Source organism: Nothobranchius furzeri, chromosome 16, assembly GCF_043380555.1.
Source record: "Nothobranchius furzeri strain GRZ-AD chromosome 16, NfurGRZ-RIMD1, whole genome shotgun sequence".
NCBI classification, from domain to species: Eukaryota; Metazoa; Chordata; class Actinopteri; order Cyprinodontiformes; family Nothobranchiidae; genus Nothobranchius; species Nothobranchius furzeri.
The window spans coordinates 1,900,350-1,917,945 of record NC_091756.1 but is presented as its reverse complement, the minus strand read 5'-3'; the positions used below and the strand labels follow the sequence as shown (position 1 = coordinate 1,917,945).

At 45.1% G+C, this 17,596-nt stretch overlaps 1 protein-coding gene across 4 annotated transcripts in view; it reads right to left on the bottom strand.

Moving 5' to 3' along the window:
- The window catches only part of LOC107396992 (signal transducer and activator of transcription 5B), a 175,932-nt gene extending 163,301 nt beyond the window's left edge, over window positions 1-12,631 (bottom strand). For all 4 annotated transcript variants that reach the window (XR_008560500.2, XM_054736403.2, XM_054736404.2 and 1 more), the window contains exons 1-2: window positions 11,878-12,631; window positions 3,463-3,607 (exon numbers count right to left, since the gene is read on the bottom strand). Coding sequence is in view for 3 of the 4 variants with exons in the window: in XM_054736403.2 (XP_054592378.1) it covers window positions 3,463-3,590 (128 nt within the window). In the remaining variant the exon portion in view is untranslated. The remainder of the gene's footprint in view (window positions 1-3,462; window positions 3,608-11,877) is intronic.
- Between the last annotated feature and the right edge of the window lie 4,965 nt (window positions 12,632-17,596).

The window sequence follows — 17,596 nt, the reverse complement described above, 5'->3', positions numbered from 1 at the left end:
TGTCCTCAGAGAGATTAGTTATCAGCGTGAGGAACTTATTTCTACCTTATTTATAAACTATTTATTTACAGGTTCATCAGTTAATGTAATAATTGTCCCAACCACAGCTGCACCCCCCACCCCCCAACCCGGTCTCACAGCAATCGGGGGCAAGCTGCACGTGTGTTTAGCATGCCGCACGCGCACATTTAGCCGTTTTTATCGGCTCAGGAGTCCGCAGGTGCGGTGTGTGTGTCACTCACTCTGGTTACTCCAACAGGGAGCCGGCTCTGAGAGCCGTTTCTTTAGCGACCGACACATCACTACATCATTCCCTTTCCTAATGTCCTGAAGAACGGTCCGGAGCGCAGGCGGAGTGTTTAGCTAACCTGCAGGAAACGTCGACGACAGTTATCCAGAAAGTAGATAAGGGTTACCAGAGATGTTTCTGAGGTGTTCGCTAGGTACTTTTAAGATTTAAAAAATCAAGAAGGGGGTCTGAGAAGCTGCTAGAAATAGCGTCAAAGTCGCCAAGTTGGCAACACTGTGGAGGAGCGCTTCATTTGTAACTCAGGGCAGCGCAAGTGGGAGGAGCAAATAATCGACTTGTTTTGTTTGTATAATCGTTCAAAACTCAGATCGTAATTGTGATTAAAATTCGATTAACTGAGCAGCCCTACTTGTTCATATAACCGGGTTTAAGGTCTCCAGGTGCCGCGCCAGGTGTTAGGTTTCATACTGTCGGCTGCTAAAGTCTAGGCAGAAAACACAAATGGATCTTTCTTCATTTCCGACCGTGTTCACGGTAAATCCAAGCGCTACGTAGGCTTCGTCATATTTTCTGGTCTTTTTTTGCCGGCTACTTTCACTACTTGCCTCTTGCGTCTCAGCCGATTTTCTTTTCACCGTCATAAACTTCTCCATCTCTACTCCTCCATCAGCGCTCTCACTCTGCACACTGGTGCACCCAGGGGTGGACCGTTAAAGCGCCCGAGCGCCAATGGCGCTAAATTTTCTCGTCGGGCGGTAAATACTTGACGACTTACCGCCCGGGTGGCGCCCAAGCCTTATTTGTCATTGACACACCGGCTTTCACCTACATCATGGCCCCGCCCTGTAGGAAGCTGCCGTTTTCGTTTCGCGCGCGTGAACCTGTGCGCCTTTAGCCACCTACTGCACTTGTACGATTCGTGCACGTACTGCACGATTAGTTATAGTCACGTGAACTATAAGTTCACTATTAAAGACAAGTGGAACCACGCTAGAAACACACAAGCACGCAGGAAGATCGCGCCGCAACAGGGATGGGATTTCTTGATGAAATCTCCCAAAACGCTTTAAAACTGGTGAGGAGAAGCGAGACAGTTCGAAACGGTATGAAGCAGAGAAGCGTGTGCGTAGGTGGAATGATTCTTGGAGGTTTAAAGAAGACGGGAGGCGCGGAGAATGGCCGTGTTCGAGTTGAGCAGCGGCTCGCCTGGAAAACGGACGAGAGCAGACGGAAGCAGCAGGGGGAGTGGCTGAAAGCCGGCGTTTCGCCGGGGACACACCGGCCGCGGAAGCGCCCGAAGCGAATCGCTCACGAAGTCCGGCCGCTGCTCGCCGCTCCTCAGTTCAGATCAGACGCGCCCTAGTCGAGGCGCGCCTCGGCTCAGCTGTAGTTTTTCTTTTAACTACCTGGTGTTCCTCAGCTCTTTTCCTCTACGTGTGTGTGTGTGTGTGTGTGTGTGTGTGTGTGTGTGTGTATGTGTGTGTGTGTGTGTGTGTGTGTGTGTGTGTGTGTGAGTGAGTGAGTGAGTGAGTGAGTGAGTGGAGGGAGTGAGTGAGTGGAGGGAGAGAGGAGAGAGAGAGATATGGTGTGAACGAGTTGTTTCTGCCAGTTGAATCTCTTGGACTTCCCTACATGTGTAGCTCGGGGGTGACGATGGCTGAAGATATCGCGTTAGCGTTCACACTTGTTCAATTTTCAATTTTAATTCTGGTGCCTGTTAGCAGCTGAAACATCCTCACGTGCTTGTGGATATCATATATTGTATATGAAGACATGACTGTAATAATAAGTAAAGGTTATCAGCTGTAGCTTCAGTGTGTTCATAGGAAACGTGACAAAAGAACACAAATCACATTTCTCTTTATGGCCTATATAGTTGTTATCATCAACATAACATGATTTACAGAATACATGTGAACAACTAACATTTCATGTTCTACCACCGGATGTTTGGATCAAAATATGAACCGATCAGATCTTAGATCAGGTGACAGCCAGGTGTTTCCCATCATCCTCTAGGTTTTGCAGCCGAGGGAGAACAACTGCAGCACCTTACTCCAAAATCTGCGGCCGCCTTGATCTCACGAGGTTATCGTTGCCTACGTATGAATGACGTCAGAGCAAGTCGGCGTCAAGTCGGACACGAATCTAACCGGCATGCACCGCTCGCCGATCACCGCTGGTCTAATCTGCACAGAACTGGCTCATCTCGAACACAGCCGATGGCTCGAGTACAGCAAAGCGGAGTTGGTGATGTACTGCGTTGTATGCCGGAAGTATGCAATGACAAAATCGTGTTTTGTTGAGGGAACAAACAAATTCAAACTTGAATACGTTATTATGTTTGTGAATGTGTACAAAATAAAGGTTATTACATTTAAAACGGTTCAGTTGTTATTTTGACTCATTTTGGCAGCTGACCAGCGGGGCCGGTAGATTCTTGGCGGGGCCGGTTGGTTTTGAAGTTAATGTCCACCCCTGTGCACCCGTGCGTGTGTGTGTGTGTGTGTGTGTGTGTGTGCGTGCGTGCGTGCGTGTGTGTCTTTGCGTGTGTGTGTGTGTGTGTGTGTGTGTGTGTGTGTGTGTGTGTGCGTGCGTGCGTGCGTGTGTGTGTGTGTTTGCGTGTGTGTGTGTGTGTGTTTGCGTGTGTGTGTGTGTGTGTCTTTGCGTGCGTGTGTGTGTGTCTTTGCGTGTGTGTGTGTGTGTGTGTGTTTGCGTGTGTGTGTGTGTGTGTCTTTGCGTGCGTGTGTGTGTGTCTTTGCGTGTGTGTGTGTGTGTGTGTGTTTGCGTGCGTGTGTGTGCGTGTGTGTGTGTGTGTGTGTGTGTGTGCGTGCGTGCGTGTGTGTGTGTCTTTGCGTGCGTGTGTGTGTGTGTGTGTCTTTGCGTGTGTGTGTGTGCGCGTGCGTGTGTGTGTGTGTGGTTGGTCTTCTGCTGGGTTAAAAGGGCAGCTTATTGATTAGCAAGAGCGCTGCTGCCACCTAGCGACTGGCGGTGGTTTAGCATTCCATTTAGAACAAATTATGCTAAAAAAAAATAATGAATTCTCCTGCATCTCACCCCCCACCCCCACCCCCAGAGGGGCGCGCCTCACTAATGGAGAAATCCTGATGTAGCCTCAGCCAGTATTCACCACTTACTCATACTGTTAGAGCTGGGAAACTACCTAGAAAATGCAGCCCTCGGTGCAGTCCCTAGGATGGTATACAGCTTACCAGGGTTGGCTCTCAATCCACTGGGCCACATAGTGTCGCACGTCAATAGGGAAGTGTTGCCCATACAGTGCCTGCATTTGATGTAACGCCTCACCCTCCAGCTTCTGGGCCTGAATCCACATTGCCATGGTGCTACCTGTGGAAGCTAGGGAGCAATAGCAAAGAAACAACAATGAGTTTGGTTTATTTCAGTGGTTCTCCATTATTCTTCTGTCACAGGTAACAGGTGGTGAAGGGTAACTGTTGGTTTTGTGTGAATGTGGTTTCTGTGAGGGTCTTCATGTCTGAAATGTGGCTTAAATTCATCATTTTGCCATCTCAACTGCCCTGCCAGGTTCCTTGCATCTACACTCACCAAAAGGACGATTAGGAACACCATACTAATATGGTGTCTGACCCTCTTTCACCATCAGAACTGCCTTAATTCTACGTGACATTGATTCAACAAGGTGCTGAAAGCATCTTTAGAACTGTTGGCCCATAATTGATAGGATAGCATCTTACAGCTGATGGAGATGTGTGGGATGCACGAAGCTCCCGTTCCACCACATCCCAAAGATGCTCTATCGGGTTGAGATCTGGTGACCGTGGGGCTTTATGACATGGTGCATTATCCTGCTGGAAGAAGCCATCAGAGGATGGGTACATGGCGGTCATGAACAATGCCTAGCCTCTCATCAATACTGTTTTTTTTTTCTCTTTTCTGGAATGATAGTGGATCCAAAGTGAAAAGCAGCTGTACATCCAGTGATTCCCCTAGGAATTTTTCCAGCTGTGGTGGTGGGGTGGGGGTTTAAATTATGACACGTCTCACTTTTATGTTAATATTGTTTTATTTGATGCACTCCACTCTGAACTGCTCCAATCCAGCAACTGCTGCATTGTAATAACTAGTATTAAAGGTGAATACACCAATATTTGCACAAGAATAATTTTTGTTTTAAACTCTAAGTGACACACTTTGCGCGCGCGGGGGGGGGGGGCCGGGGGGGGGGGGGGGGGGGGGGGCATGTAATTTTTCTTGGCGTCTGGAAAAACATCTCCTTTTGGCCCCCTTTATGTGACTTTCTGCCCCCTTTATTTTGCTCCAAGACCATTACCGGGCTGGCCCTGTTAAACACCTTCTACACCCCTGCTTAGTAGACTTAATGAAGTATTTTTAAGCCAGTATAAAAATGACTGAAACACAAATGTACATATTTGGCATTATTGACCAATATCTTTGATTTAATGTATTTGTTAAGAACATCAAGATGCATTACAGTGAACATTATTATAAAGTACATTTTTCTAGTGCAGAGTGGAGAAAACCCATAGAAGCACTGGTCTGATCTCATTTCAGAGAAAAATAGAACCGGTCAGATGCACCTAATAAATAAAATTACTAACATAAACTCAGGAATCTGTTTCTTTGCTTCATTGTTCTTGTGCTGAAAACATCAATAACCCTGACGCTAACCAGATCTTGTATAGGGCCCCCACAATGCTAGAAACAGCCCTAGCCCCCCCTGGTTACACCCCTGGGAACTTCCACACATCCGTCAATGTTTCTGCGTAACTCAACCTGAAACATGGAGCAGCACCAGAGGCGTTTCTAGCCTGTACCTGGGGGGGGCTGAAGCACCCCTAAAGTCATCTCTAGCACCCCATAAGTTTGACATCCACTTAAGTATCTATTTATTTTTACTGTTCGTTAGGGCTGGGCGATATATCAATATTTTTAAAATTGGCAATTTTTAAACAAGATGACTTTATATCTTTATATCAATATAACAGGTCAAACTGCTATGTTGGTGATTAGCCACTATGCTAGCGACATGTTGCTCCGTCTCTAAGCAGTTACTACGTGTATTACCACAAGTTTGCTCAATGTGAGAGCCTCTAGGTAAATGTGCTGCTCAAAACTTTGCATTTGGCGTTCTGGTTTTTAATTATCTGGGGACGTTCAACGCCAACAGAGTTCTGTTTTTCCATCCTGCTTCCCTCCCCTGTGTAATGAGGAAACATCTACGGAGAGCCAGAGTGGCCAAATGACCTCAAGCATATAGTAAGGGTTTGAATAGTAAACTATAGGGTTAACGTTTTATTTTGAAGGCGAGCTCAACGGGTGAGGAATGTTGTTTCGTTTTTTTGCACTGTGGTTTGCATTGCTAGTAAATACTCCGCTACGAGCGATTCTATAGAAACGGTTAAGAGTTTGTGAGGTTACGGCGACAGTAGCCCGAAAATAATACTGATAAAAGAGCAACCAGAGACTGAGTCATTACAGTATAATCACTGATATGAGCCAATAATGTCCAGCCATGTTTGCCGTGATAACTAATAACTCCACGATGCATGACCCATGTGACCTTCAGTAGATGCAGTTGCATCATCATACATTTAGATTAACATGATAGATTTATTTTCTCTGGATAGGAAATATACGATATGGCCACCTCTAGATGACATTTAAAAAATTTTACATTAATTATAAATATATAATTAAAAAGTAACTGTGGGACATTTGATACACCTCTAGCTCTCAACTGTGTGTGTGTGTGTGTGTGTGCGTGTGCGTGTGTGTGTGTGTGTGTGTGCGCGTGCGAACAGACCGCTGTACCAGAGAATAGGCACTAAGGTTAAAGTTTGACAAGAATCAATACATTTTTATGAGTTTAATCTACTGATGTATGTGTATAATTTCTCAAGACAGCTTGAAGTGAGTTACCTTGTAAATATTTTACAGCAGGAAACATACTGAGATATACATCGTATATCAGAATTCAGCAAAAACATATAAATAAGTTTGGGTCCATATCACTCAGCCCTAGTGTTCGTGGTGATTTTTAACACATCAGTAATGTATAAAAACCATACAATGGGTCCAAATATTATGTTTTAAAAACAATAATACAGCAAATCTCCCCCGCCTCAAAAATGGTTTGATCCTGCTCGCCTTTGCAGACTCAGCTCAGTGGCTCTGAGCCTCCTGATTGGCTGATATGCTGCTTCAAGGTGACCAAGGTTCCTGCATTCTGAGGGACAGTCCTGGATCTACATTACTTTTCACACGTCCTGCTAATTGAGACACCGTCTGTCTCCCATTTCGTCTTTGAATCCTTTATAAACTGATTGTGAGATGAAAAAAGTAGCGGTCAAATCACGCTAGGAGGCGGGGCTTTGACGCAGGTCCGGAGCGCGCCGCTCACGAACCTCCAAACCTACAGAGTGATCCTGGACCAATGGGAGATGAGCTGCAATAAAGACTGAAGGGTTAAAGCTGCTCAGGTTCCTCAGTAATCATACAGGCTGGTGATACAGAAGCCCAATAAGAAGACCAACACAGACTGGACCAATGGGAGATGAGCTGTAAGGCTGGGATCAACTGACGACACCCGGTCAAACTAGCTACAAGCTAACCTGAAGCTAACCCAAAGCTAACGCGGAGATAGGAGCTAAGCTAACGGAGGTAGCAACCTAGCTACAACCAGAGTTAACTGTGCACAACACCAGAGCTTCTGAGTCAGAGATACGCCGAGCTGACCGCTGGGTAAAACCGGGTGGAACACAGAGGTCTCCGAGAGCTCCACAAGCCAGCAGCCCACGCAGCAGACAGAGGCCGCGATCAGACAGAGATGCGCCGAGCTGCGCGGAGGGGAGAACCCGGTGGAAAACATCGGTCTCCCGAGAGCTCCACAAGCCGATAGTGGGAACCCAGCTCCACCAACATGTTATATTTCAACCCATTTTCTAAAGTGCAGCATTATGTTAAATGCACTGGGTTTTACCCTATTACATTTAAATGTCATGGTTAAACAGTACATGTTAAAATCTAAGCTCAGCTCGGCAGTGACCTAAAATACATAAATATAATTTTACTTACCGAAAAAAATGAAGTGGAGACTCCTTGGACGCTCTATTAGTGCAATTAATGCCACAGCAAGTCATTTTGTCCAACAATTGCACAAAAATATCCAAACAAGAATACACAAACACAGAGACTCAAAATCCCGGAGCAGTTTCCAGGCCAGACCGAGGCTCTACTGAGGCCTTTCCCCGGAGCTAGCTCTGTGGTCACGTGGGTCTGATGCTCATTAATTATACAGAATTTTAGGCTTTTAATACACCTAAACAGAAGAGTGAGAAAAACATTCACCAGGGGTGGACCTTTAAAGCGCCCGAGCGCCAATGGCGCTAAATTTTCTTGCCGGGCGGTAAATACTTGACGACTTACCGCCCGGGTGGCGCCCAAGCTTTATTTGTCATTTACACACCGGCTTTCACCTACATCATGGCCCCGCCCTGTAGGAAGCTGCCGTTTTCGTTTCGCGTGCGTGAACCTGCGCGCCTCTAGCCACGTACTGCACTTGTAAAATTCGTGCACGTACTGCACGATTCTAGTTATTGTCATGTGAACTATAAGTTCACTATTAAAGACGAAGTGGAACCGCGCTAGAAACACACAAGCACGCAGGAAGATCGCGCCACCACAGGGATGGGATTTCTTGATGAAATCTCCGGCAAAACGCTTTAAAACTGGTGAGGAGAAGCGAGACAGTTCGAAACGGTATGAAGCAGAGAAGCGTGTGCGTAGGTGGAACGATTCTTGGAGGTTTAAAGAAGACGGGAGGCGCAGAGAATGGCCGTGTTTGAGTTGAGCAGCGCCTCGCCTGGAAAACACACGGAAGCAGCAGGGGGAGTGGCTGAAAGCCGGCGTTTAACGCCGGGGACACACCGGCCGCGGAAGCGCCGAGAAGCGAATCGCTCACGAAGTCCGGCCGCTGCTCGCCGCTCCTCAGTTCAGATCAGACGCTCCCCATTCGAGGCGCGCCTCGGCTCAGCTGTAGTTTTTCTTTTAATTAGGGCTGTCGCGGTAACCGCAAAAATGAAATATCGCGATATGAAGAAGCCCACCGCGCTGCATCATGCGCCACCGCGATTACTGAACTTGGTTCAACTCAATGATGCATGTTGAGAAGGATGGCTGCACTGGTATCAAAACGAAACGTTACTTCGCTCCTGTGGGAGCGCTTTGGTTTTCAGTACGTCAGCTGCTGCGCAGCCAGAGTCCTTGGCCGAGACAGAGCTGCCACCAGCGGCAAATAAATAAATAAATAAACGCTCGGAGACCTGCTGAAGTCCCGGACAAGCACTGCTTCTGCAGCCGTCCCAAAGAGAGTTTGAGCCGAGCTGGAGCTCACTCGCTACCTGCAGGAGGAATGCATCCACCCTAAAGAAAACCCCCGGGACACGGTGGAGCAACAAACGGGAGATTCCCTTTGCTCGCCAGAGTCGCACGCAAGTACGTGTGCGTTAGTGCAACGAGCGCACCATCCGAGAGGGTTTTCAGTGTTGCTGCAAATGTTGCCACCCCTCTCAGATCCTCTCTCAAACCGTATATAGTTAACATGCTGGTTTTCCTTGTATGTAACAAGGACGTGACCGAGCTATAAATCACCGTCATTCGTGTGTGTGAAAGTGAAATGATAGTGCGCCCGACCCCCGGCGCGCGCCCGGTACATGTAATTTTTTATGCTTGATTTTAAACAACTAAACAAAATGGGGACTTGTTTCTTATTTGTTAGATGCTGCAGCCAAATTTGCAGTTAAAAGTTTAACCTCCTGAATTTTGTTGTTTTTAAGTTCAGTCGGACTCTGACTGTCAGAGAAACAAGCGTTACTGCGATCTGTGTTGTTACTGCCCTTTGATCTGCATTCAGTAAAGTGTTATTAAAGAAGGCACGGCAATTTTTAACCTTTTTTAAATGTGTAAACATTATGTTTAGATAGTACTGCAATAAAAAAGTGCTGCAATAATATCGCACACCGCAATATTAAGCCACCCTGAATCACCGCAGGGGGAATTCCTCAACCGCGACAGCCCTACTTTTAATTACTGGTGTCCTCCATTTCCTCAGCTCTTTTCCTCTACGTGTGTGTGTGTATGAGAGAGAGAGAGAGAGAGAGAGAGAGAGAGAGAGAGAGAGAGAGAGAGAGAGAGAGAGAGAGAGAGAGAGAGAGAGAGAGAGAGAGAGAGGTGAACCAGTTGTTTCTGCCAGTTAAATCTCTTGGATTTCCATGCATGATGGCTGAAGATATCGCGTTAGCATTCACACTTGTTCAATTTTCAATTTAAATCCTGGTGCCTGTTAGCAGCTGAAACACATCCTCACGTGCTTGTGGATATCATGTATTGTATATGAAGACATGACTGTAATAATAAGTAAAGGTTATCAGCTGTAGCTTCAGTGTGTTCATAGGAAACGTAACAAAAGAAAACAAAACACATTTCATGGCCTATATAGTTGTCATCATCAACGTAACATGATTTACAGAATACATGTGAACAACTAACATTTCATGTTCTACCACCGGATGTTTGGATCAAAATATGAACCAATCAGATCTTAGATCAGGTGAGAGCCAGGCGTTTCCCGTCATCCTCTAGGTTTTGCAGCTGAGGGAGAGCAACTGCAGCGCCTTGCTCCAAAATCTGCGGCCGCCTTGATCTCACGAGGTTATCGTTGCCTACGTATGAATGACGTCAGAGCAAGTCGGCGTCAAGTCGGACACAAATCTAACCGGCATGCACCGCTCGCCGATCACCGCTGGTCTAATATGCGCAGAACTGGCTCATCTCGAACACAGCCGATGGCTCGAATACAGCAAAGCGGAGTTGGTGATGTACTGCGTTGTATGCCGGAAGTATGCGACGACAAAATCGTGTTTTGTTGAGGGAACAAACAAATTCAAACTTGAATACGTTATGTTTTTGAATGTGTACAAAATAACGGTTTATTACATTTAAAACGGTTCAGTTGTTCTTTTGACTCATTTAGGCAGCTGACCAGCGGGGCCGGTAGATTCTTGGCGGGGCCGGTAAATAATCAGACTTACCGGCCCGGCTGGCCGGTTGGTTTTAGTTGGTTTTATGTCCACCCCTGAATTCACCCCCCTCAGAGTTGTCATGAGTGTAAACTAGATCATTTAAACCTAAAACATGTTCTGGAACCAGGCTGTAAACAAGTTTATTTCTGCTGTGAAATTGGTATTTTTAACATGGGAGTCAATGAGGATTTGCTCGCTTCTGACACCAGCCCCTAGTGGATGAGGGTGGAACTGAAATTTTTGTCACTTCCGCGTTGGCCTCAATTTTTCACTCGCATTCTAGGGGATTGTGTGTGACATAAGGTTGGTTTATTCTTGACGCGTCCGCGAGGTCTGCACGGCTCCGCGCGGAAAAGTTGCGTCATTTTAACAAACCCTCCTCCGCACGGCCCAAACTTTCCGCAACGCGCACCTACGAAATTTTCTAACCACGCGGACGGTCGGACGTGGAAAAACATGGCAGACCGGCAAGAACCAGTATGGCAGAGGTTGGTAAATACAGACATTTGTATGATTCAGCTCTCAGAGATCACCGTGATCAACATGTTAATAATTCTTGGAGAGAAATAGCTCGCACTGTCGGAAAAGACGAGGACGCTGTTAAAAATGCTGGAATGCCATGTTGTAAACAGTAATTTCTACTTCTACTATGATGTAGTGTTGGATGCATGCTGTAGAGCTCCATGCTGCCCCCTACAGTTTGGGAGAATATTGGCTCACCGCAGAGACGAGCCGCACGAACCATAAACGCTGCGAGTTGTGAAGCGCGTTACAGCCGCGAGCCGCATCACCAAGCGGAAAGTGAATGCATCAAGCATAAACCAAGCTATACGCTACTCAGCGCTTATTGGCTCGGTTATAATCCTCACGGGTGGGGCTATTTGAATAGGAGCGTTCCCAGACCCTTTCTCTGTGCTGAATTAAACAGAAATTACCAGTCTGGCGGGCCAGGCTAGTAATTAGTTTAGTGTTTTTGTTTTCTTTCATAAATGTGGGAATGAAATTGTGTTAAAATGTAGAAAATGTTGAAATGTGTCTTGCCTGACCAGATCTCTGGGTGGTCAGCACCCCTAAACCTCTGAAGCTAGAAGCGCCCCTGAACAGCACCTTTATTCTTCCTCCTAACAAGTTCTCACTTGTGTGGAAACGAGCTGACCAACAGATTACCAGAGTACCAACTAGTTAATACCACTTCCTGTAGTAACAGAACCGAGGTGGTTAAAAGTGGAGAAACGCGACTAGAAACCGTGATTTGTGTATTTTAGTTTGAGTGTAATGTGCAGCTGAAAGCCTTGAACGCGTCCTTCAGCTGCAGGAAAGTTTAGGACAAAACTCTGATGCCTTAAACAACATGAAGATGCCTAGTCCGTTCTCTAACCGCAGGAGACCAGCATGTTGGTATGAAACCAGACCCTGCTGACAAACCTAGCCTAAGCTAGCTAGCTGCGCTAAGCTAGCGCGCTAGCTGTTAGCGCGGTGTGAGTTAGGATGCAGCACAAACTTCACTTCCAGGCTCAACAAGTCATTCCTACATCTGGAACTCACCTTTGCGTCGACGGCAGACACACACACCCTCCAAGTCCTAGCGCATCAGTGAGCGTGTCTCGTAACGATACCTGCTGCTGCTGCTGGCTGGTTTATAATGTTTTTAACTGTAGAGAACTAAAGAGTTTCCGAAATCTTAATACTACAGAGCGTGTGTGAGGACGTACTCAGCGTTGGCGTGATGCTAACCATAGATGCTAACACATAACTTGTATTTCCGGGTTTATTCCCGAGGCTCACACCAGCCTGGGCAGGTCGTGCGACACGCTTTGAACTCGCCGACTCGCGGTCACGTGGTTCATGGAGCAATAGTTCAGCGCTGTAAGTCAGTTTGAACGGCTTAAGGTGGGACAAATCATAAAAATTCAATGTTGTCACATTTCCCCTGGCGATTTTTGGTAATTATTGAATAATATTATATGTTACATTATATATTATGTCCCAAATTTTCACAAAGTAACCTATTTTTTTCCAAGCATTTGTAGGAAGACAAACACCCTGTACACAGGGGGGCTGCCAGAGATTTTGGGCCCCATGAAAAAATATCAAGTTGGGCCCCCTGGGGGCTCGTCCATAGCTGGAGCTGGGGTTCCACCCTCCCAGATTCAAAGGGAGAAAAAAAAAGTATACTTTATATTAGTGTAGCAGTACGAAATACCTGCTCCAATTTTATTGGTCTAGAGCAGTATGCCCTCCGTACGTAGGAGGGCGCTGCTGCTATAAAAGGGGAGCTCTTCCGGCGAGGAAGTAGGTTCAGGAAACAGCTGGTCTCAGTCAGTGTTGCCAGATGTACAATAATTATCGTATTTGTACCATAATTTTGGGCTCTGTACGATGTACGATCAATAGTTTCAAAAATCCTCAAATGTACGATAATTTCACATTGCATCTAGTAACGCCGTCTTTTGCTGTGACTTTCCCAAGTCCATTACATAATTTTAAACTGTTCTGAAGTCAGATTTCACCTCAGTGCTTACAGGTTTATGCTATTGTGTCTATTACAAAAACTGACTCTGGATCTGTACAATAAATAGCCCAATCACATCGATAGGGCCTACTCTCGCGGGAAACTGTAAGGTTATATAATGTGGCAGTGGCCCGCCAGTTTTTGCTGTTTGCCTGCGAGCGCCGCCGACCGAGTTAAGTTTAAGCTAGGAGGACAGAGCGACGAGACAATGGCTTCTAATCTTAAAAGAAAAAAACAGAGAAGGAACGGATGAAGGTAAAGCAAAGCAACACCGGACACAAGTTTATCGTCCTGCGTGGGAGTTGGACCCTATTTTCAAAGGATGGCTTGCACCTGTTACGGGGAACGAAACCGAGGCTTTCTGTCATTGCTGCAACATCCAGATGGTATCAGAAATCACCGTTCTCAAGAATCACGCAAAGGGAGCTAAACACAAAGAAAGGGTAAACTGCATCGCGCCAAACCAGACATCTATACTTAAATGTCTCCAGCAAACTAATAAAAAAGAGACGTTTGAAAATGATGTGAAAAACGCTGAAATCAAGCTATCTGGCTTTTTAGTCGAGCACAACATTGCAATGAGACGCACAGACCACTTAGTACAGGTGATTAAAGGCATTCTCAGTTATTCAAAAATTGCTCAAGCTGTTAGTTTGGGGCACACAAAAGCCTCCACATCTACTGCTGGCGATGCTGCGACAGACAGTGAATCAGATGAGGAGATGGAGATCAGCAACTAGGTGAGTAGGCTGCTTTGTCATTTATTGGGTCAGTTTTTCCACTGCTGTGATGTTTTGTCACGTGCTTTTAACCTATGTGGAAATGAAATAAATAGGACTGCGCAAATGTGCATACTGTGTCAATGCGTGGAGGTCGGAGTGGTGCCGACACACTGCACGTTTATGGGCATTATATTACTGGTTTTAAAGATGTTTATTTAAACAGGGCAATATAAAACACCTTCTTTGTTATATTATATTGGAGTGAGAAGTTGTTTATAGAATGTTATGATCAAATTTATAATGTACGATAATTTGTACTGAAAAACGATAATTTAGGCCTCTCTGTACGACATTGTGGGATTTTGGACCTGGCAACACTGGTCTCAGTATACCGCAACGTCTTGGTGTTGCCAGCCTGTGTCCTCAGGCTGCGTTTTTGGTGTGATCGGCTCTGCTCCAACTGTGCTTGGGCATTTGTATCAGTGTTGGGTGTGACGTCATCGCTCGCTTTTGGTAGACAAAGCTGCCGTTGCTGCCGGGCAGGGAGTTCCCTTCTGCTCAGGCGTCATCAGTAGGAGGACAGATTCCTCTGTGGTCCAGCCGTTTAAAATTAGCTGGTTGAAGGAAGTTCCCCTGGCTCGTGGCTGGAGTCCAGGAGGAAGAACAGCTAATTCCTATTGTACAGATTTTATACAGTTTTTAATCTTGTTTTCTTTGTGCAGGCTGAGGCAGGAGGTGTGGAGTGTGGCCTCGGAGGTGGCGGCCCCGTGTGCGAGTGTGGTGGTGCTGGGTTTTCTCACGTTGGTATGAATGCTCACTGCCTGGGGTGAATTCTTTATATTTTCTTTATTATTTTTGCTGGTTGGGGCTTCTCTGCCCCGAGTCACTTGCCTCCATCACTAGCCTCAGTCCTGCTGGTAAGACACTCTTGCCTGGTAAATACACTTTTGTTTGGTTAAAGGTCTAACTAATTCAAAGTTATTGTTTAGACCCTATTGTTTAACCTCTTTGTTTATTTAAACTTGTAGTAAACCGTGTTTAGTTAACCCTCCTTCGATTTCATGAATTAACCTAAGTAGTGAGTTAAATTTATTTCCTTTTTTTATTAATTTCATTGGTTCATTTTCTTTTGGGGTATTAATCTTAGTATTTTTATGGTATTTTACATGGCCAGTTCTTCAAACGTCTTTTAAACTGTTTCTTCAATTAAATTAAATAAATGAATTGTAACTTCTGAAACCACGTCTGCTGTCTCAGTTAAGTGGAACGAATCTACGTGCTTTAATTATTTCCTTTGGCGTTGTTGGTAACAATTGGCTACTCTGATTATGGTAATGACGACTATAGGTCATCCGGAGCATGCCCAAATTCAATGGTTTTTCGAAATAATTGCACTCGAGTAGGTACGATTGCCATACCTGGCGTAAACAGGACCTCTCGAACAATCGGACCCAATACTGCTGCACATTTTGCTGCTATTCTTGCTTTGAATTCAGCTCCATTTCAATCTACTGATGAATTTACTGTTGTTGAGGGATTACTTCATGCGCTTGATTCATCCTGTCTGGCTGCTTTGGATATTGTCGCTCCATTAAAATCAAGGCGAAATACATCCCGACCTGACCCATGGCTGAACGAGCAAACTCGTTCCATGAGACAACATGCCAGAAGACTGGAACGTAAATGGATAAAAGACAGGCTTACTGTATCCTTTGAATCCATGAGAGAGGCGTGGTCTCAGTACCAAAGAGCAGTCAGAGGCGCAAGAAATCGATTTTTTGCAAGCATCGTAACGGCTAATTCTAATAATCAAGGTGTGTTATATAAAACTATGAATGCAGTGCTTTCACCAGTTACAAAACTATTTTCCTCTGCGTCTGCTGACTTGTGTAACCAAATCCTGCAGTTTTTCTTAAATAAGATTAGTGTAATCAGAGCTCAGATTCACCAAACCAACCATGTTCCTGATTCAGTCATTCCCCCTCATGTGCAACTTCAAAGCTTTCAGCCCATCTCTCTGCCCTATCTAGAAAAAACTGTTGCTGCCATGAAACCGTCTGGCTCCCCAGAAGATGTTATCCCACCTCGTCTCCTGAAAGAGGTTTTTCCTTTCATTAGCCATAATGTGCTAGACATCTTAAATAGTAGCTTGACATTGGCTGAAGTTCCTTCTGCCTTTAAACACGCCGTTCTTCAGCCAATCTTGAAAAAACCTGGTCTCGACCCCACTGATTACTCTAATCTCCGACCAATTTCCAAATTACCGTTTTTATCTAAGGTCCTTGAGAAAATAGTGTATGAACAGATGCTGACACATCTAAATGACAATCAGGTAATGGACATTTTTCAGTCTGGTTTCAGAAAACAGCACAGCACTGAAACTGCTCATGTTCGGGTGTTTAATGACATTTTTCTCGCTTTAGATTCAGGTTTCCATGTGGTTCTGCTACTTTTGGATCTATCAGCAGCATTTGACACGATCGATCATAACATCTTGATCACCAGACTTCAGACTTGGGCTGGCATTTCTGGTTCAGCCCTAGATTGGTTCAGGTCATACTTTTATAACAGGTCCGCTAGAGTCATGTTGGATGGCTGTTCATCCGAGTCACAACCACTCCGTTGGGGTGTCCCACAAGGTTCAATACTCGGCCCGTTACTATTTAACCTCTATATACTGCCCTTAGGAGCCATTTTCAGAAGGCACGCTGTCTCATACCATCTTTACGCTGATGACTGTCAGATCTACTTTTCATTCAAGCCAACTCAATCAATGCAAGTTCTGTCTGATTGTATCAATAATGTTAAGCTTTGGCTTGCTGATAACTTCCTCCATCTGAATGACTCCAAAACAGAAGTAATCGTTTTTAATCCTCACAGCATCCCGGCTACTCATCAACCTGACCTCAACTATCTCTCACCTAATGTCTCCACTGTAATTTCCAACCTTGGAGTTAAAATAGACCAGGCTCTGAAGATGGATGCTCAGGTCAATAACACAGTTAAATCATGTTTTTACCACCTCAGGCGTATCTCTAAACTTAAGCACATCCTGAGTGTCCGTCTTCTCAAATCAGTAGTCCACACTTTCATCACTTCACGGCTGGATTACTCCAACTCCTGCTTATACGGCATCAGTAAAGCAGCTCAATCTAGACTTCAGCTAGTCCAGAATTCAGCAGCTAGGTTCCTGACTGGAGTTGACAGAAGACAGCACATTACACCAATTCTAAAATCTCTCCACTGGTTGCCCGTTCATCTCAGGATCAATTTCAAAATCATGCTGCTCACTTATAAATCCCTGAACAGTCAAGCTCCTCCATATCTGTGTCAACTCGTCCATTACTACAATCCGCCTCGTGCTCTCAGGTCTGAGGATAAGCTCCTCCTAGCTCTTCCAAACGCACGTCTGAAAAGCCGTGGAGAAAGGGCTTTCTCTGTCTGTGCACCCAAGCTGTGGAATGCATTACCACTACTAGTGAGGCAAGCACCAACAATTAGCATTTTTAAATCTCGCATGAAAACTCACTACTTCAACCTTGCATATAATACATAGTCATGGACCACTTTCGACATCTGCATTCTTTCTACAATAGAATGCACAATAATTAACATCTGTATTACTGTGGTTCTTTCATATGTTTTTATCTGTTGTTTCACATTCCTTTGTGTTTTTAGTGTTTTACGACTGTTAGTTCGAGTATTTTCTTGTTTTCATTCTTTCTTATAAACTATGCTTTAAATGTCATTCTGAATGTGTTAATTAACTGTAATCTTTTAATGTACAGCGCCTTGTCTGGTTGTAATGCCATGTTGAATGCGCTTTATAAATAAAATGGTATGGTATGGTATGGTATGGTATAGACCACGCCCGTATTGCCACATTAGTGTTTCAGTTTTGCTTAATTATGTAGGTCTACATGCATTCTTACTTATTTACATATCATTTTCACCAGCTGTCTCTCACTAAACAGTGAATTTCCTTCAACAGAATTAGCAATATCTCTGCTGGAAAAAGCAGGAAATGCAC